Below are 21,766 nucleotides of genomic sequence, written 5' to 3' on the forward strand. Positions count from 1 at the left end.
GCAAAAATTCAGCTTATGAAAATCACTTTTGAGAATGACTAAACATGAATGACGTTATTACACAGAAGTTACTACTGAAATTCTAAGTCTACCAGAGGAAAACATGTTTGAACAAAATGGGCAAACAAGAAAACAAATGTTTCTTCACTTTACCTATAATTTATTGATGTAATCCTGACAGCTAATTTTCAAACCTTACAGAAGCACAACAACATATTAACTGACTCCTAAAACTCCTGTCTTGAAGTCACTGATGTTGTCCAGAACACATCTCCATAGTCAAAAGTGTTAGTTTTGCAAAATGGCAAAGAATCTTTTAATGGCAAAGCCACTACTTATATTCTAGTCTAAAAGTACTCGTGTGTTTTGAAATTCTAGGCCACGTAAACTACAATTTTCTAGGCCTCTTTCTGTCTATATTCAAGAGTATAATTTCTTTGGATTTTAAGTGAGTTTGGTGTAAAACTAGGTATAATTAAACTGTCATACTGTATTAATATTTTAATCAAAATGCACAGAAGAAACAGAAGCTAAGCATTTTTCTCAGCAATTAGAACAATAGAATTGTAGACAATAATGGAAAGCGTCGTATAAATAAATGTCATGTCTCTTACCATGAAGAATAAATAAAGAGAAGAGATACAAAATAGACAGAGAGTACTAAGCAGTTGCTTCCATCATATTAATGGAACCTTATTCTGTTCTTTCCTCCTTAAATCTTCCCAACGTTTTTTCATGTAACCAAGCACTGCTGAATCTGGAAAGGTGGAAAAGGAAGTTGACCATGAGAGGATCTCCAGATTAGAGCTTCTCTCTACTTCACATGTTTACTTTCTACATATGTTAAGTTCCATTTTCACTGTATTTCATGGATTTCAATATTAGATACAACCAATTTGTGCATAACTGTCAACCCTACAAACTGAACCTACTTCTTCAGCATTCAGCTGAGCTGTTTTCATTATTGTTTGACAATACCAATGCACTATGTATTACACAAATATCAAACAGAAAGATGACTCTTAATTTTAACAATTTATAAACAGGAGACAATAAATGGCCACATCTAAATGCCAGAGTATAGAAAAATATGACAGTACTTTTCAGTACCATAGACTGGTCACAGTACCATTTCACTGGTCTCAGTGAAACCAGATGCTAAACTTCTGTGAAATTTTTGCAAACCAGCACCGAAGAATTCTGAGTAGGACACTAGAGAAAAATCATTTTCTGGAGAATTCTTCCAGTGTTAAAGATAGCATGAGAGAAACAACAGCAGTGCTGTTTTCCATAATTTAGTCAGCAGGCAACAAAAGCTGCCAATGCAGGTTGACCAGCAGCAGACGTCAAGATCTGACTGCTACCTGAGCAAGGGCACACTATGTACAGCACTCTGTCCTGAAAGCAAAGAGAAATTGTGTTGAATGTGATTAAAAAACATGGGGAAGCAACAATGCCTTTTGTGCTGCTATCACTGCAAGACAATATTTTCATGAACATAGAAATGCAATTTTCTAAGTTAAGACATAAGATGACAGAAATTTTAACTCTGTGGATATGTACAATAGAAATACAGTGCAGAAAGAATGCGACAAACTATCAAGTTAGTGCAGATATGAAGACCTAGAGAGGAATGAGAATCAAACATGGTGCAGAGCTGGAACTGGGTAATATGGTAAAAAGTAGATAAGAAAGGAGGGGAAGATTGTGAGCTCTGCTAGGTAGATACCTATCAAGACAAGTAAGAAAAGCACTTTGAAGAGAAGATCTCACTAAAGGATTAAACTCAGAGACACCACTGCCACCAAAAACCAGGTATTTACACTCAACAACAGATTCAGTCAACAGTCTGATTACCTAGTAACAATGTTTCTGCAACATTAACTTTTACAGCATAGTTAAATTACAGTTTTATTTAAACTCGTTATTAACTTACTCCATCATAAGCATATATAGATACAGCTAATTACCATATAAACAAGTCAGTTGATGCATGAAAATGCCTAGGTGGAATCCAGAATACACTCTTTTCAGCCCAGCTGAAGTGTCTCTGCACCACTGCACACAGCATGGGCAACAAACAGGAGGAGCTGGAAGTCCCTGCAAGAAAGCTATGACCTAGTTGCCACTACTGAAACTCAGTGGGACAAACCCATGACTGGAGTGCAGCTACTGGGACAGGACAGGAAAAAGGGTCAAAAGGGTTGCCCTCTACATCAATATATGGATAGAGCGCAAAGTTCTGTCTCTGAAGAACGGCCTTGAGGAGGCTGAAAGCCTGTGGGTAAAAATCAGAGACTGAGGTAACAACAGGAGCTTAGTGGTCAGTGACTACTGCAGGATACCTGACCAAGGGGAGCCTATTGATGGAGCCTTCTTCCTTCAGCTACAGGAGGTATCTTGCTTGCAGGCTCTTGTCCTCCTGGAGTACTTCAACCACCTTGATATCTGTTAGAGAAGCAACACAGCAAGCTGTAGGCAATCTGTGAGACTCCTGGAATGAATGGAGGACAACTTCTTAAGCCAGGTAAAAGCCTTCTACGATGGAGTGACTACATCAGTTGACAATGGAAGCACTACAGATGTCATTTATCTGGACTGCTGTAAGGCCTTTGACATGGTCTCCCACAACATCCTGCTCTCAAAATTGGAGAGGCATGGATTTGATGGGTGGAATGTTAAGTGGATAAGGAATCAGTTGGACAGGTGCATAGTAGTCATTGTCGATGACGATGACAAGTGGTGTCCCTCCAGGGGCTGCACTCAGACCAGTGATATTTAATGTGTTCGTCAGTAACAAAGATGAAGGGATCAAGTGCACCCTCAGCAAGTCTGCAGATGACACCAAGCTGAGGGGTACACTTGACAAGCCTGAGGGACAGCATAACATCCAGAGGCCAAGCTCAAGAATTGTGCCCATGGGAAAATCATGAAGTTCAGCAAATCTAAGTGCAAGGTCCTCTATCTGGGTCAAGGCAACCCCTGGTATCAGTACAGGCTGGGGATGAACAGATCGAGAGCAGCCCTGCCAAGAAGAGCTTGGTGGTGCTTATGGATGAGAGGCTGGACATGAGCTGGCAATGTGAACTTGCAGCTCAGAAAGCCAATTTAATCCTGGACTGCATCAAAAGCAGCATGGCCAGTAAGTCAAGGCAGGTCATTCTCCCCCTCTACTCCGCTCTCATGAGACTCCACTTCTTCACTGGCATCCTCAGCACAGGAAGGACATCAACCTGCTGGAGTGAGACCAGAGGAGGGCCATGAAGATGATCAGATGGTTGGAGATGGTTCAGCATGGAGAAATGGAGAAGAGATGGCACTGGGGAAACCTTATAGCAGCCTTCCAGTACCTAAAGGAGGCCTACAAGAAGGCTGGAGAGGGATATTTTACAAGGGCATGTAAGGATAGCACACTGGAGAATTATTTTAAAACTGAAAGAGATTAGGTTTAGGTTGGATAGCAAGAATTTCTTTAGTGTGAGGGTGGTGAGGCACTGGAACAGGTTGCCCAGAGAAGCTGTGGATGCCCTATCCTGGAAGCATTCAAAGGGTTGGATGGGGACCTAAGCAAGCTGTTCTCATTGAAGATGTCCCTGCCATGGCAGGGTGGTTGGTCGAGATGACCTTTAAAATCTCCCTTCCAACTCAAACTATGACTCTGTGATTCTTTCAACTGTCAGAGTTTAAAAAACAAACAAAAGACCAAACAACCAACCAAGCAAACAAAACCAAAAACAACCAACCGACCGAAAAACCACACACAAAAAATATCAACCAGAACAAAATCCTGGACATGATCATGATTCTGCATTACCTAAAGAGAATCTTTGAGAAAACCTTCAGTAAGGAAACAGGTTTTCAAGGAGGCCTAAGGCTGGAGAGGGATATTTTACAAGGGCATGTAAGGATAGCACACTGGAGAATTATTTTAAAACTGAAAGAGATTAGGTTTAGGTTGGATAGCAAGAATTTCTTTAGTGTGAGGGTGGTGAGGCACTGGAACAGGTTGCCCAGAGAAGCTGTGGATGCCCTATCCTGGAAGCATTCAAAGGGTTGGATGGGGACCTAAGCAAGCTGTTCTCATTGAAGATGTCCCTGCCATGGAGGATAGCACACTGGAGAATTATTTTAAAACTGAAAGAGATTAGGTTTAGGTTGGATAGCAAGAATTTCTTTAGTGTGAGGGTGGTGAGGCACTGGAACAGGTTGCCCAGAGAAGCTGTGGATGCCCTATCCTGGAAGCATTCAAAGGGTTGGATGGGGACCTAAGCAAGCTGTTCTCATTGAAGATGTCCCTGCCATGGCAGGGTGGTTGGTCGAGATGACCTTTAAAATCTCCCTTCCAACTCAAACTATGACTCTGTGATTCTTTCAACTGTCAGAGTTTAAAAAACAAACAAAAGACCAAACAACCAACCAAGCAAACAAAACCAAAAACAACCAACCGACCGAAAAACCACACACAAAAAATATCAACCAGAACAAAATCCTGGACATGATCATGATTCTGCATTACCTAAAGAGAATCTTTGAGAAAACCTTCAGTAAGGAAACAGGTTTTCTGGACCTTATGTGCATTTGGCTGAGACAGAGTTAATTTTCCTTGCAGCAGCAAGTATGGTGTGCTGGGCTTTGCGATTAAAACTGTTGATAACACATCCATGTTTTGGCTATCAGGATTTCTCTTTTTAATGCCCTGCCCTGTCCTGATCTCCTGCTTTCCCCAGTGAGTGAGCTGGGCAAGAGAATGGGATAGGACACAGCTGCGACATTTGACACAAACTGACCTAAGCAATATTCCATACCCTATAATATTATGCTCAGTAAACAAGCTCAGAGACAGAGGGAGGGCAGGGAGGATGCTCACAGCTACACCATTTGCCTTCTCAAGCACAATTAAGCATGTTGAAGCTCTTCTCCCACTTTCTTGCAAGTGGCTAACATCTGCCTTGCTGATGGCAAGTAGTGAATAAATTTCCTTTTATGCACGCAGCTTTTGCTTTTTATACTGAACTGCCACTATCTTCATCCACAAGTCTTCTTGCCTTCCTTCTATTTTCTGGCAAGAAGGGAGGTGAGCAAGTGGCTCTGCAGGTATTAGGCTGTTGGCTGAGACCAGTGCACTACAAATTTTTAAAACATTTGCCTTGACTACCTAAATTTGAAAAAGTCTGTACTTGAATAGAGATCCTTACATACTTTTCAAGAAATTTATTTCTCTATTGTGGCAGAAAAGTAGATGGTATATACAAACTCAAACTTAGTGACAAAACTTTTTTGCAACAAATTACTTCACAACTGTGAGTACAAATTACTAGTATCCTGAGTAAACAGAAGTCATAGAGAAATACATCACTTTAACACTGGAAAAGTCTCAAAAACTATTTTTATAGTAAAAAACAGTAACTGCAGGGTTGTCAATGTGATTTGGGAAGAAGCAATGCAAATTTTCATATGCCAACCTTAAGTTCTCAACTTTCAAGCTAATCAGGCAGACAGACATATAAGTCATTTAGTAAACATACCATCACTATGTGTCTAGTTCTGAACAACCCTTGAAAGGCAAAAGTACAAAAATATTGCTGTAATATGAGAGAAAATTTCAATCAATACTCCTGTATCTTTCCATGTTAGTGAAGCTCAGAGATTTCCACAAAATAAAACCCAAGTTAAAAATCAAGCTGAGCGCACAATTTCATTGTACTCATTCTGTCACTGTAGAAAATGAAGCAGAAATACTGCAGAAAAAGAAAATATGCCATCAAAGAAAAAGTATTAAATCCATACACAGAAATATGTGGAAAATCTCTCAATAAACCGATCGTGGGCTGACTGAAGATTGATCGAACATTTCCCAGAATTCTGACTTGAAAGACCAAATTAAACCAGACTTTTCAGTGCAGTTAACTAGACATAAATTTTCAAATAATGAAGCAAAGACACATAACAAAGAAATCAATGTGCAAGATGCTGCTGAAATGAGTAATATGACTGGCCATTTTAACTAGGAAAACTTGCAAGCCTGTCTGTCCTTCCTTACTCTTCAAATTAATAGTTACATATATCAAACTGATTAAGGGAATATATATAGTCCATGAGTTAGAGCAAAGACATTCACCCAAAGAACTCAGAAGAAACACCCTTCAAGAGAGCAAAAATATTTAGGATTATTTCCTACAAAATTTTGGCTACTAGAAAAAGCAAATTATTTCATTCTCAAACAGTCAGCAGACTAAACTGAGAAATTTCAAGAGAATAAAATAAATTTCTATCAGAGTAAAGTAATAAATGCAGAAAGTGTTACATACATATATAACAGACTTTCTTACCAGAATACATTTCACTGTGTGAATTGCACTAGGGTCCTTGTTGTTAGCTGCCCAGTGAAGTGGGATTTTTCCTTCAATATCAGGGATTCCAATATTCGAGTCATGTTTTATCAGAAGTTTCACGTGCTCTGGGTTATTGTAGTAGGCACTCCAATGCAATGCAGTTTGCTGGAACACAATTTTCATAAGTTTTACAAACACACTGAAAAATACTGTAATATGAAAATTTAAGTTGGTTAGAACCTGAAATATGATTTAATTATATTTTCACAGAATGAAAGAAATCACCTAGTCCAACTTCTCTGCCCAAAGCAGGGTCAACTAGAACAGGTTGATCAGGACACTGTTCAGTCATATCTCCATAGACAGACTTCACAACCTCTCTGGAACACCTGTTCCAGTGTTTCACCTTCCTCACAGTAAAAAAAGTATTTTCTCAGGTTTAAACAGAATTTATTATATTTCAACTTGCGCCCATTGCCTTGTCTGTTCACTGGAGGCCAAGAAGAGTCTGGCTCCATCTTATTTACTGCCTCCCATCAGGTCATTAAACACATCGGTAAAATTACCCTGAATTATTCCTTCCTCAGGGTAAACACTCTCATGTCTCTTGGTCTTTCTTTGAAGTCAGATGCTCCAATCTGGTAATCATTGTTTTGACTCGCTACTGGGCTCACTCTGGTATGTCTATGCCCTTACTGTACTTTAGAACCCCTAAGTAGATGTGGCATTCCATTTGTGGTGCCACCAGTGCTGAGCTGAGCAGAAGGGAGGGACCACAGGTAAAACCAGCTTTAAACAGCAGGTAAATGAGCAACCTGTAGCTACACTTCACTAAAGAGGACTGACAGAAAATGTAGCACATGTACCCAGGGTGGCTGACAACTCAAAATTGGTGAAAACAGGCTTTAAACAAAGCTGAACAAGAGGCCCATCTATCTCAGTAAGAGTAGGTAATCATACATCTTTGCTACTGAGGTCTGAATTAGGTCTAAGCTACACCATCTTACATGAGACCCACACTGAGAAGTCCTTATGTTTGGAACAGAAGTGTCTCTGGAAGGAGATTAATTGCTTCAAATAAGGATTTCTTGGGCTATGGGAGGAGAATAATGTCCATGCTACTTAGTCAGTCAACAGGGCAATGATATTTGGTGCAGCAGCTCCAGACCTGGAGAAAATACCTGTGCTTGCTATTAAGCAATCACATCCAAGTCAGAATGACCATCTGAAGCAGCCTCAGCATCAGAGCTGCACTACAGAACAACTGCAGTAAATAGCTTGGACCTTCTTAAATTTGGAAATCTCTTGGGAGTAACACAAATTGATGGAGAAACATAACATGACTACTCTCCACTAGAGGAAGATGGCACTGAATATAGACACTGGTCTTGGACCCATCTTGAGTAAAGGTTTATGACTTTCTGCACTGTCTGTGACCACTCTGAATCTAATGCCCAATGATGCATGACAGTCCAATAAAACATCAAATGGCAATCCATGTTCCTATTGCCAATTTCTAACTGCCAGGGGCTTTTTTACTGGCTGTGTCGATGTTCATAATTGCATTAACAAACCAATGTGTGTGGGTTTCTCAAACAGCAAAATGTTGGCAGATTAACAAGTATTTTATTTATCAGACATACCTCTCCCAAGTGCCAAATAACAGAGAATTGTAAGATACAGAATATAGAAGTTTATTTCCCATCTCTTTTACTCACTCATCCCAGCAAAATATTACACAGCATTTTGATATGGAAATTGAGAGATATAACTGCCATGGGACATGTATGTATAGAAGTACAATACCCTGGATTAACAGTGAGATAGAATGTATGAGTTCACTAGCATATCCTTAATGCCTCTGTAAAGGAAGAAAGCAAAAAGGAGCCTATTTTTTTGTGTTTGTTGCTTTAAGCTGTTAGTTTAGTACCCTGCTAACGTAATAAGATAGCACAATCTTTTTGTCTACTTGGTAACTCACTGAAGACAAGCCTATTCTAAGACATAACTGGAGGGGCTGCAAGGAAACGTCTGAAAACTGACACCACACACAAGGACATACAGCCTGACATCATGAAGTGCCATCACTCCCTGTCGGGATTTGAATTGCAAAAAACTCGTAGCAGTAGAAATTTGTAATAAATTAATGAATGTCATTTATTAAGTGAAGCTGACCAGTATCCCTAGAAACTGACAACTGCAATGAAAGCAGAAACCTTTCATTACCAGAAGGCAAATGTATCCTTGGCTCACTGGCTTCTCTCACCTACAACTAGTTTCAGACAGTTGACTACATGGAAGAAAATGTAAAATACAATTGTTCTCTACCATATCCAGGAATTATATACGACAGTCACAGCTGCAGTAAGGAAGCTCTATAAGCTATGTGCACAACAGGGTCAAGCATGTTGGGTTTTGTCCCCCCAAGATCCCTTTCACCAATCTGAATTCCATTTTTGCTACTGGGACTACTCATGACACAAATTGGAAGAAAAGTGCTCTACATTTTGTAGGGAATATGGCAATGCTTTAAATACTGCCTTAGAAATCTGCTAAACAGCAGTCAAGGTTCCTAAAAGGTTTTGGCTGGTTTTCATACACCTTTGTTAATTAATTAACATGGTCAGGAAGTCAGCATGACCTCCCCAGAATGACTGCTGTAATTATAGCCAGGGTTTCCACAATACATGTTAGAATATCCTGGAAGGCAAATAGCTGATTGCTAGGACACAGACTGGCTCAACTCCATTGTCCAGAGGGGACAGAAGATTCATTTGTTGGAAACTGGGCTTGCAGCTGTCTTATTCTGCTTCCTAGATGATAAAATCAGGTAAGGAATTCAGACGTTAAGCAGGTACATCACTAGAGAATCCAGGGCCTTTCTCTTACCACATCCTCTCGTGGCAGAAGGGAAACCCACTATATGAGGTACAGAATGATGATTCCACTAAGACCAGCTATGCCAAGCTAGTATGTTCGTTATCAGCTGATCCAAATACACTTGATAAGAGCACTCACATTTGAATCAGTGGCAGCTGTTCCAAGTTGTAAGTTCAACACTTAAAAAGCCTCCATCACCAGAAACACTTCCAGTTGTATTCAATACCACACCTACCCTTCCAATGGTAGATAACTTGGTCTTTCTTTTGCTATGTACATTCATGGTGTCTCACTTTTTGCTACTATACCCTTGCAGAAAAAAAAGGGTTTAGGGAACATTGATATATCTACATTCTTTGAAAGAAGTTTCTTTCACATTTCAGGATACACACACAGCTCAAGTACATGAAATTAAAATCAGATATTCACAGATTAACACAGATAACTACTAGAAATCTGTCTACTAAAGGCAATGCGATGATCTCCAAACCAGAACATGCATCAAGCATGCCAACCAGAATGACAAATCTGTTTTGTTCAAAACGTATGTGGAAGCACAAGAAATTCTTTACACAGAATGTTAGTCAGGACTGCCTGAAAGTCCTACACCTCCTCATACTCTACTATTAATGCTAATGGAGTCAACCATTTCACATCAATTTTAAATCAAGTGTTGCTAAGCACTCAAACTTAAAAACCACATTAATCTGAGCAACTCAAAAAATACAGTGACTATATGCAAAGTAACTATTCTTTGTTTCTAAATTAGTGCGCTGGTTTGGGCTGAAGTAGAGTTAACTTTCTTCACAGTGGCTAGTGTAGGGTTATGTTTAGGATTTGTGCTGAGCACAGGGTGGATAATCCAGAGATGTTTTTGTTATTGCTGAGCAGAACTTACACAGAGTCAAGGCCTTTGCTGCTTCCCATACTGCCACGCTGGCAAGGAAGTTGGGGGTGCATGGGAGATTGGGAGGACACACAGTCAGGACAGGTGACCCAAACTGGCCAAAGGGATATTCCATACCATATGACATCATGCTCAGTATGTAAGGTGGGAGGAAGAAGGAGGAAGGGAGGACATCTGGAGTGATGGTGTTTGTCTTCCCAAGGAACTGTTGCACGTGATGGGGCCCTGCTCTCCTGGAGATGGCTGAACACCTCCTGTCTGTGGGAAGCAGTGAATTAATTCCTTGCTTTGATTTGTTTGTGTGTGCAGCTTTTGCTTTCTCTATTAAACTGTCTTTATCTTAACCCATGAGCTTTTCTAGCTTTTACCCTTTGGATTCTCTCCCCCATCCTGTTGGTGAGGGAGTGTGTGAGCGGCTGCGTGGGGCTTGGCTGCTGGCTGGGGTTAAACCACGACAATTAGGTAATATGCTATTACTGTGGACTGGCAGTACCTCTCTGTATGAAGAGTAAATCAGTTCTTTTAAGAACAGTACCACTTTCCTTCTAAGACTCATGATCTTCTTCTGGCTGATCATTTTAATGACAGCCCTTTTTAACAAACATCAGTAGATTATTTCCTGAGGCTCTTAGAAGTCAGTGTGCTTCCAAAGCAGGCTGGTAATTTTATTGATGTGGTAGAGCATGATTTGACTTTGCAAAGGGACATGACACAACTCATGACACTACAGGCACTATATGATATACCTGGAAAGTCATCTGGAGACTTCATGCCCTTTCAAGCAACTGTTATCACTACAGATGCAGAAAATTAGTTGGAAGGGCTTCATCCAAAGAAAGTAGTAATATAAAGCTCTGAAATCTTATGATTACGTTTTCTCCCAAGGAAAACTGCAGTTTCACAAAACAAATGTCAAAGTGACTAACTGGTACTCTGTTTCAATTGAATGTCTTATGCCAGAATGTCAATCAACTTCATCATCACATCCCTCTCACTAAATGCTGCACTCGTGGAAGCAAAAGTACATGTGCATTGAACACAGACCACCTGCTGCCAAATGGTCCATTTTATGACAATAATAATAACAATAACTTGATACCTTTTATTGACCCTGTAGAAAATCTTCTGGACAAATGGCATCACACTCTATCCCAGGCTGTAAAGTCATGCATGACTAGGAGACTCCAAAAACTATTTCAAACTATTTTCTCCATCTGTCCCATTGAGGAAGGGGAGGCAGAGAGCAGTTAGGTATGCATTTGGCTGCCTGTCAAAGCTCACCCACCACACAATTCTAAAAGGCAGCACCTACAGACACCACCACCAATGTACTGGCCCCAGTGCAGTGCAAAATTGATCACTCAGGGTTACGAAGGACATCTGCCAACAGCAAACCTCCATTCAGCTCAGCACCAAGGAATTTCCTTTGTTTTAATTCACCTTTGGTATTGACAAATGTTTTGTAGGCCTTCTGCACAATGTTTTCTAGTGAGTCTTACAATTAAATGAATCTAAATGTAAGGTTTTCAAGGAAGAAAAGCAAGATAAACAAATGCTACCCAGAGTCTAACAAGGATCACAATATTACAGAAAGACTTGGATAGTTTTTTAACCCTTTAGTTTTGCAACTATGCTCAATAAGAACGTTGATGAACTCACTGCAATGAACTTTTACTTCATTAATATCAGGAAAATATTAATATTTCTATTTTGAAGACTTGGAAAAATCTTTTGACTGAAATAATTTTTCACACACAAGTGTTGGTGTAATACCAATTTCTAAAGTTGCTACCAGTGTTGTCTTAAAATAAGCAGTATTTTTACCTTATTTCTGTCCTGGGTATCCACCTCTCCAGGTGCCATATGTTTTAACAACAAAGCTAAACATTTCGGGCTTTTGTGACGTGTAGTTAAATGTAATGGTGTCATGTCTTCTAAGTCCTTCTGCATCCAGTTCCCTCTACGAGCCAGTAAAAGTTTCATGAAGCGGTAATTTCCCTGGGTAAAGAAAAATATCAGAAATTTATTTCAGTTTATCAAACCAAATAATGATAGATAAATTTACAGTTGTATTACAGTGCTTAAAAAACTGCATCAAAACAGCTCTAAGCTTCGGAAACATCTAATGAAGATTTCTTTGTTAAGAAACATGAATTCTTAATTTTTAAGCCTGTTATGCTTCTTGGTATTTATTAAACCTGCATATTCCATTAGGAGAGTGTGTAAGACAGGGTTCAGTGATACCAAAAATTATGCAATATTGTCAGTTTCTTGACTGCTTAACCTCAATAAACATCATGTAAAAACTGAAATTAGGCCATTACATGCTGGTTTCAGCAAGACAGACACTTATTCAATGAGGAATAAAACTCAACATGAAGAAAGAATACATTTTTCAAAATGAAAGTAAGAGAAATACCAGAGAATGATTCAGCTGAATGGTAACAAATATATGGAAATGTGATTGTTTCTTACATTTTTAAACTGGGAACTGTATGAATTTTGATCTACAGTATGCATGATAAGTGGGTGGGACAGCTAGCTTTGCAACACACTGAAAATACTTAACACTTTGGAATTATCACTAGGTTTTCACTATGTTCTCAAAAGAATTAATGTAGAAATGCTCCTGTGACCAACAGATGAGGGCAGATACCAAAGAAAACAATCTGGTTTTATTTCTCAAATCCTTGAAGCAGCCAGTCAAAAACTAAACATAAGATCATACAACCAGAAGAAGCTGGAGCGATTTAAGGTATAGCCAGCCTGGACTTGCTAGTGCCCATTGCTTGGAAGTAATTTTCCATGTAACAGAGCTGCTACACACAACATTTTGATGCTTCCAGTTCAAAGTCTACTGGGTTTATCAAATCACCTTCAGCAGTTAAATTTCAGTCAAGGACCTACACCAGCTGGAGTCATTAAAGCAAAACATCTGGACCTAACTTGTGAGATCATGTTTTAAACATCCCTGTCCTCTCTCCACTCTAACTTTTAACCTTTCTTAAAGTGAAAGGAGTGTGTTGGCTCCTAATTCTGCTCATATTCCCAATGTTTCCCAAAATATTAGTTTTTGCCAGTTTCACATATATAATAATTACCTATAAATTTAAGGCAAATAGAAAGCTCAGAAGACAAGCTAAATTGTACTAATTCCCCTCTCACACTTCAGGAAAAGCTGGACCATTGGATGAAGCTTTATTAGACAATGTGCACAGGAAAGGTGACACTAAAATCAACAGCAGTTTTGTCTTTGGGTTCTTCTGCTTATGGAACTACCTGCAAATTAACACAGCTCAGTCTACTATGATTCTCTTATAGATCCTATATGTTAACTTAGCCCCTTTAGGCTATCTTTGGAAAAACATGGAACAAAAAGGTAACCAAGTAGACAAGGGCAAGCAGTGCTAATGAATGAGGGTGCTTCTGTATCTCATAAGACTCAGAATTGCAAATCACTTGTCAGCAGAATGGTAGGGTGGAGACAGGCCGAAGAATTCCAGAGGCCCCCATAGTATTCAGTGCCAGGGATTAAAAATATTCAAGTTTCCTTCTTCAAAGCAGCCATAAACATTGGAAGGGCATATTTTACATATATTACTGTTCTGGTTTTTGTCTGATAGAAATGGAAGACTTGAGCTTTATGTAAGGATTTCACCAAGTACAGCCAAAATAAATGAACGTGACTTTTGTTCCCCTGCCTACACTATTTTATTTTAAAATACAAAACAGGGACACAGCAATTCATGAATGAGCTCAGACAAAGTAATCTCTTCCTGCTTCTGCCATTTATCATCAGTTCTTGCTCTTTAGTGCAAGCCTACAAGAAAAGTCTGCCAAAAAACCTTGCACAAACTTGCCTGAAAACGCACATTTCTCTTGCCAGAATTACTACTACAGCATTCAATATACAAATACATCTCTTTCTTCTGCTGGGTGTCAGAGAAAGCATAACCTTAGGATTTTGTCCCTTTAATACACAGACACATCCCAAAGCATACACTGAAGTACAGGGGCAGAAAAGCATAATGTCTGCAGAGCTACTAATCCATAGAGAACACACTCAAAATGAATTAATGGTAAATTTGAGAATGAACTAGGCATGAGAAAACTCCTCATTGCAACCATTATATTTTACAGGCAAATACATGGAGAATTTACAAAACTCATTCAAAAAGAAAAAAATAGCCAGCAAAAAAGTCTTAATGTATCATGATGTGGTTGAGAATTAGACTGGAGAAAGACAACATTAAATAACCTGAGAGAATATTGGTCTTGGAAGAAATATAGCTGCTTTTCTCCATCACAGAGGAGAATGCATTTGGTTTGTTTTCAGTATTTTCTGCTCAATGTGCATGCATACCCATGAAAGAAAAAGAATTTATTTTCTCTTGTGGATGGATATTTATTGGAAGATTTACAAGTATATTCAGCTTTTTGAATGAATTCAGCTGTAAAGTTAAGTCAAAGTTAAAATAATGCATAAAACTAAAGGAAACATACCTTTTTATTATTAGAATTTCTTTCTCAATACTGTTTTATTTTTGCTGTTACATATTTTTCCACCAGTTCCTACTGTATTCTCCTCTTGCATGTTTAGCCAACAACAAATCCCTTTCCCTAGCAAATGAATCTGTAATAAATCCCTTTGTTCTGAAACAAAATATTCTCTTTCTCCCAAAGGATTTAAGATTTGTTAAAACACATCCACAGAGAACACCTATACTTACATTACTTATTTGTAATTATCTTACCCATGCTCTTCCTTCTGACTGTTGTTCTTTTCTTTAGTAATACCCTGAACATTGCTGTGTTCCTTTCACTGGTTAGAAAATTATACCATCTTTTTCATGACACAGGACAATCTCCCCACCTTCAATTGATTACTGCTGAGGTTTGTATATCTGCAACGTATCAACACGTCTTGAAGGCAGATTTAATTTAGGTCTTACTAGGTGGAGGGAGGGAAAACGTGTTACATTTGAAAAGCCAATTCCTTCAACTTTATAAAATTCTTGTATATAAAAATGTCTTCAAACTTGCCAGTTTTACTCATAAATGATAGACTTGATTGGTCTAAACATTCCTGGGCAGTATGAAGCGCTTTGAGTCAGTCCATGGTCTCTTAACATTGACAGTGTCATAAAAAATGATTCTGTTATACAGTGAAAACAATATGAGCAAACAGGATTAAACATTGGTACAGAAAACTCAGTTCCTGGTAGCCAAAATTTACCATTCCCATTCTGATTCTTAACATTCCTTTAGATCCTATTACAGTTATTTTTAGTCAAAAGACTTGACTCTGTATGCAGAACACAGCAGAGTTTCAGAGAACAGCTGACCACTAGCTTCAGTATAATCAGAAGAAACACTTCTGCTATTTCAATATTTCAGTCACATATGCTAACTGCAATGGAAGATAACACATTTTTTTTGTAGACAGACAGTTCAATGAGCAGCCATTGCTCTGCCATCAAGTAACGACTTGGAGGAAAGTTCTTTACCCAAAGCTTAACTACAAGTAGTCAGAAAAACTTAACTTTCCTAAATGTTTCTATGGAGAAAAGAGGTGATGGAAGAAACATCTCAGTCAGAATCAATGAATTTGCCAGGATGCAGATTATCCCTGAAATGTATAAATTTATTCCCAAAATTGCAAATTCACTCAGAAAAAAATATCAATAGCTTTGATTCTATTGTCAGGAACAGGTTCTAGCAGAAAATTGCCAGCAAACTTTTCTACCTACTCTTCTGGGCCTACAAAATAATGGGATTATTTCTTCATTCATCTAAAGCAGCTTTTTCAACCTATTTTCTCTCCCTGGCCTGTTGAAGAAGGGTAGTGAGAGTGCTGAGAGTGCAGCATCTGGCAAACAGCCATGGGCAGTCTGCTCCATATGGTCACCTAAGTGACAGACTAAAGGAAAAATGAGCTCTGTTCTGACAACTGTGGTGGTATGATTCTAGTTGTAGGCTGATCCTGAAACGAATTAAGGGATTGTATTATCAGTGCACCAAAAACATCAGCCTCTGACTTCACATCATGCCAGTCTGTAAAGACTGCTTAGAGTCCTGGGGTAACTGGGTGACTTAGAGTCCTTCTGGGCTTTTTTTAAGACACCACACACACACATTCACTTGGAGTCCTGCTCTAAGTCACCTAGTTGCCATGTGCCTCCATTTCAAACACTTCTGCAGAACTTGGCCCATGGCACCTTCACTCCGCAGTGGAAAGATTAGGGAAAGGGTGTTTCTTTTTCTTCTCTTGGATCAGTGGCAGTCTTCCCCATTAAACTAACAGAGAACAAACGATCTGCTATGTGACTGAACCTAATGTGGGCATGTGGGTATCAAGAAAGAGAGTGACCCAGCATCACTGTGAAGCCCCTGTAACATCTAAAGCCTTTCTGGACCAGGTTTCAGCCCTTCCCCAAACAAACAGGCAGACACAGGTTTCTACTGGTCCAGTGTCCAAAATATTTCAATTGTACTGCAACATTTAGAGCAATCAAATTTTTTGTCTTACTGTTGGGAAGGTTTAATAATGTTACCCACCTCTACTAGTTGTCACTCTGGTGATAGGTAGCACAGAGACCAACCAACTTAACACAGAAGATGCCATCGTAAAAATACAGCTGTGCATTTCCAGCACGCACAGAGACCAACCAATTTAACACAGAAGATGCCATCATAAAAATACAGCTGTGCATTTCCAGCACTCAAAATGAGAAAAGAGGATCTGGCAGACATCTTTCTTCCTCACATGTTATCTAGCAGTCTAAGAAAGATTCAGAGTACTTAATGGGGTTTTTTAATTTACCTTTTTGATACTTGTAAATAATTTAATACATTCCCAGACAGAGTGTTAAAGCCTGAATCTTACATGAAATTCAGGAATGTTTTGCAGAATCCCAAATAAAATCCTCCTGGACGCATAATGATAAATGGCACTTAAGTATTTTTCACAGCAAACTTTTAAGTATTTCAGAAACATACAAACTTGCTTTGAAGAGGTCACCTGCGTTCTAGAAACATTCTGCTGACATGCAAGATATCTCTGTGAAGATTTATTTCCCTTCCCATCCCACTGTTTCCTGGTGAATTAACTTGGTCATATAATCATGTGCTTCTACACTCTGACTAACCACTGTCCTACCCTGCAGTGTGGATACAACTCTGACATTGCACTTCTCATCTTTGGATTTTAAAAACATACTACACCTTTTATAAAGGGAGAAACTGAGCTGTACAAGGTAAGGCTACGAGTCAGAGGAATATGTGCAGCTCTCCAAGCACTGAAAGCACATCCATAGATGGGCTACCATTACCTTGTCATCGGTGGGTTAAAAGGGGCCAATGGCTGTAGAAAAATTGCTTATTTCCTTATTCATTGCTGAGACCACATTTTCAAAAAGCCTAACAGTTCTAATCCATGTGAAATACTTAACATGACTTGAAAGATTGATTTGTAATAATTTATAATGCAGTGCACATGAGCTGACTACTGACTGTTACAGCACAGCCACGCTTGGTTTTTGGAATACCTACAATAGGCCCGTGAAGATTTAGTGGACTGTAAGTGTTGCTAGAGAACTAGGAAGAAGGCAGCCCAGCATCTCTATATAATCTCCTGGTAAACACGGCAGGGGTCACTGGAATGAATGCCAAGCTGTTAAATCATGAAGATGCTTCTTTGGCTCCAATTCAGAAATTACATACCTGCTTTCCCAGTACTGGGAACAGACAGACCAAAAGAATATAAAACAATTCGAACGTGACCCTTACAAATGAGGTGGTTTCCAAGGGCTCTTCACTGCTGACAGTCATAAGCACTGAAGATGCAGTCAGGGCATATACTTGCAGCAGAACAGAAAGTCTTAGAAATATTTACAGATAAATCACAAATTAGAACTGAAGGTTTAAACTGACCATCTGGATTAGTAAATCCATCCTCCAGCAACATAGGGAGTAACAATGACAAATGCTTTTCAAAAAATTCCTAAATAATTCTCATACATGGAATTACAGTGTTTGGGATTTTTTCTCCCATTTGTCTCAGTTTTGGGCTGGGGCTTCCATGGTGTCATGTTGGGGTTTTTTAAGACATCACACACACACGTTCACTCTTCTGACCACGAAAGTTATGTGCAGCTTTTAAAATCTAAACAAGCATTGGCCTTTTTATCTTAGTAACAAAGGATAAACCCTACATTCACCCCAAAATATCATCAGATCTCTGCACTCATTCTAGTTGGAACTCTTTTGTTTTAAACACAAGCAAGCAGAGATTACAGGGTGTACCAGAAGAGGTCCCACGAAGTACCCTACTGAATCACAATGATGCTTGTCTACTGCTAGCGCAAATATCTTGTCATGTATACCAAAATCTGCGTTTCTCACATCAGTGAAGTGTATTCTCCAGTCAATTAGCACATTGGCATCCTCCTCAGTGACTTTCAGATAGTAACTTCATAATACATAGAATAAATTGTTCTTCCCACCCCCCCCAAAGACTTGCACTTTGGACTATAATATTTCCAACCATTTCAATTACTTTCAGTATTCTCATTCATATCCCAGACACTCCCATTCTCTGACTGATAGTAACATCTAACATTGTGTCACTCTGAAGTATCCTTGAAAACTATACTACTTATAATGATGAAAAATATTGACTAATACTAGATTCAAGTGCAACTGTTGAGGAATTCCAATACATGCCTTTTCATCTTAAACTGTATTTGTTTTCAGTTCATTATCAAATTCTTTATCATACCCTTATATTTTGTGTCCTAATTTCCCATTAAGCTCGCAATTTTCCATCTAGCACTATAGTAAAGGCTTTTGTACAGGTCTAAAAGGGCAACCTATTGAACTTACTTCTGAAAAATCAGTCAGTTAAATAGCCAGTTAGTCTTGAAGGACCTACTGCTGACACGGGGATGCACATTTTACCCAATTGTCTATTTATGTTTACATTTTTATCCCCATATAATTTTAAACTCTCATATGCTTCTGAAGGCAAATAGGCTACTTCTCTCAGCTGCTTTTCTTCCTAGTTAAAACCTTACTCAGCTGTATTCAAAAATGTTATGAATACCATAAATTCTGCAATGTTACAATTCCCGAAGAATGATTCATTGATTAAAAATCTTTTTCACCTTGTCCCTTGTTGTTTCCGTACTGTTGAGATGACCAGTATCAAAACCAGGCATTAAGCATTGACCACAGCCCATGACAGAGAGCACTACAGCAATGAAGCCTGGTCAGCAAGTGCACAGAAGAGTGCAGGCAAGTGCTGAAACAAAAGTCCCCCCAAATCCAGAAGCATGAAGGTCAGCCTGACCAGAGGTGCATTTGGAGACAGCAGAGAAGGGGTAAAAGTGCAGCAAGGCCACCATCCATGACAGAAAGGATTTCAGAGATCCGATAATTATACATCCCACCATAGTTCAATAATTTATTAGCTTATTAAATTTTGATTTTTGAAATATATTCATTATTAATTAAGCAGTACTTATGTAAGACATTTTAGCACAATTTTTTCAGTATTCTTTTGTGAAAAGAGAGACTATTTAACTATCAATAAATCCTCTTCAGAGAAATATAATATATAATTCAGTTACCTTTACTCTTTCACAAACAGACCGCCACAAAATTATTACAGTTCAATTAATTGCACAGATAAAACATCTGCTTTTCTAATATTGGACCAATCATGGTATGGGCAGTGATTATACTTTTATTGTCTTTTAATATAATTGTTTCAGTTTTCCTTTTTGAAGTCCTAAATTGTATTTAAGAAAGCATAGCTGGATATATAACAACACCATGAAAACAGAAAAAGTAATTGTATCATAGGTTACTACAAACATATTCACTCACGTACATTGTTCCTTTGGTTTAGACCCAGAAAAAGAACTGGAAAGGTACATGGAAATTTAGCATACCAGGCCACTGATCTTTTCCAGAGGAACAGATTCTGCCCCAATTAGATGAGTTCTTATTCTAAGATAAAAAAACCCTAAAATAGATTGCTATGATCTTTTAACAGTCAGATTAGATGTTAAAACTTTTAAACCCAGCACTCCTTAAAGCTGGAGTCAAGATTTAATTGATACTTATGTCTTTGTCAACACTGTCTATACTTTTTCACAGTGACATCTGAGTTTCTAAAGTCAGTAGAAATCCATACATTAACAAATACCAAATGGTATTGTACACTCAGACACTCACTGAGGTAAAATATGTACAACATGAAAGTCATTGAGATTTTAGCTTAAAACCCAAGCAGAACATGACAACCAGCTTGCACTACATTAGCACACTTTGCCAACAGATTAGCACAGATGCTAGAGCTGAAGTTGAGAACAGCTCTTTGCTGTCAGATGCTTCCCAGCAGCAGTGAAAATCAAAAAAACTTGAACTCCTTAATTACCAGCTAAGTCTTTAAAAGATAAACACATCCATGAGCTTTGTCTTTAAAACAAATACGGCAACTGAATGTAACCTGCTTATCTTCACACAGTAGAAAGTGCTGTCTTTGATCTACTTGATCTTACAGAAGATAGTCTTACTATATACACAAACATATACACTCTCTTTCTAGCGAGGGGGTGCTGAAGAGAGGATGCTTCACCCCACAAATAATCTTGGTTACAAATTTTCTAAACCCCCAAATGTTAAACACTTTGGAAAGAAAAGGGGCTATGCATGTGGCTTCTTTAGAGGCTGTTTCATCTCTTAGCATCCCTTTGAGAAGAAGCATGTTCTCAGAACATCAGAAGCAACTTAGAATGACATACAGCATATGAAGGACTTTCTGTCACCAACACCTACCAGTTTGAGTAGCTTTTCAGGGAACAAACTAAGCACTTACAAAAACAGAAGCTGTTCTATCATACTTATAATTTGATATATATATATATAGGAACAGAATTCTGTTCCAAAAACAACTGAAATCCATATATCAAAAGGAGCATTTTGATATGCTTATACTATCAGCTAGCTGCCAGAAATCTCACAAGGATTCTTCAGAAGGAAAGTTATTAAAAGAGAGGGTAACAAGTAGATACACAAATTTAGCTGGAAATAAGAATTATTTAGATTTATTACTTAAAACTTGTGTTTTGAATATTATCTATACATGAAATAGTGAAACGTCTTGATTTCTAGTACACTGAAACTGAACTAATATTGCCTGGCTGCAACAGCCATAAGCTTCGTAAAAGCTACCCTTTAATGTACATGACTATGCCATTCTCATACTCCTTGATTATCAACAAATTTGTTTTAACAGCTCCCAAGAAACTCCACATAAAGTCAATATAGCTACTTAGACTCCGAATTTCCGTTAAAATGAGTAGAGATACCATTACAATATCAGGCTCTCTCTCTGGTTCTCACATGCTATTTTTCCATGCAACTTTAACACACAGAATATTCTTATTCAAGCAAAGAAGCTCATGACAAAGTTTATATGAAATTTTCAATCTGTTTAAATGTTAGTACATTTTCATATATTCTAAATTTCACATGTTATATCAAGAATACACAAAATTAGAATCGCAGACAAGCTCTGGGTAACTCCCCATCTCTGCCACAATAAATCTTATTCTGATATGTAAACCATTAATAGGGAAAG

General features: G+C 38.5%; 1 protein-coding gene across 1 annotated transcript in view; it reads right to left on the reverse strand.

Moving 5' to 3' along the window:
• The window catches only part of INVS (inversin), a 97,703-nt gene that overhangs the window by 45,847 nt on the left and 30,090 nt on the right, over positions 1 to 21,766 (reverse strand). Inside the window, exons 3-4 of the mRNA XM_009078294.1 lie at positions 11,944 to 12,117; positions 6,330 to 6,497 (exon numbers count right to left, since the gene is read on the reverse strand). Of these exons, the coding sequence (XP_009076542.1) occupies positions 6,330 to 6,497; positions 11,944 to 12,117 (342 nt within the window). The remainder of the gene's footprint in view (positions 1 to 6,329; positions 6,498 to 11,943; positions 12,118 to 21,766) is intronic.

The sequence above is a fragment of the Acanthisitta chloris genome, unplaced genomic scaffold, assembly GCF_000695815.1.
Source record: "Acanthisitta chloris isolate BGI_N310 unplaced genomic scaffold, ASM69581v1 scaffold5027, whole genome shotgun sequence".
Taxonomy (NCBI): Eukaryota; Metazoa; Chordata; class Aves; order Passeriformes; family Acanthisittidae; genus Acanthisitta; species Acanthisitta chloris.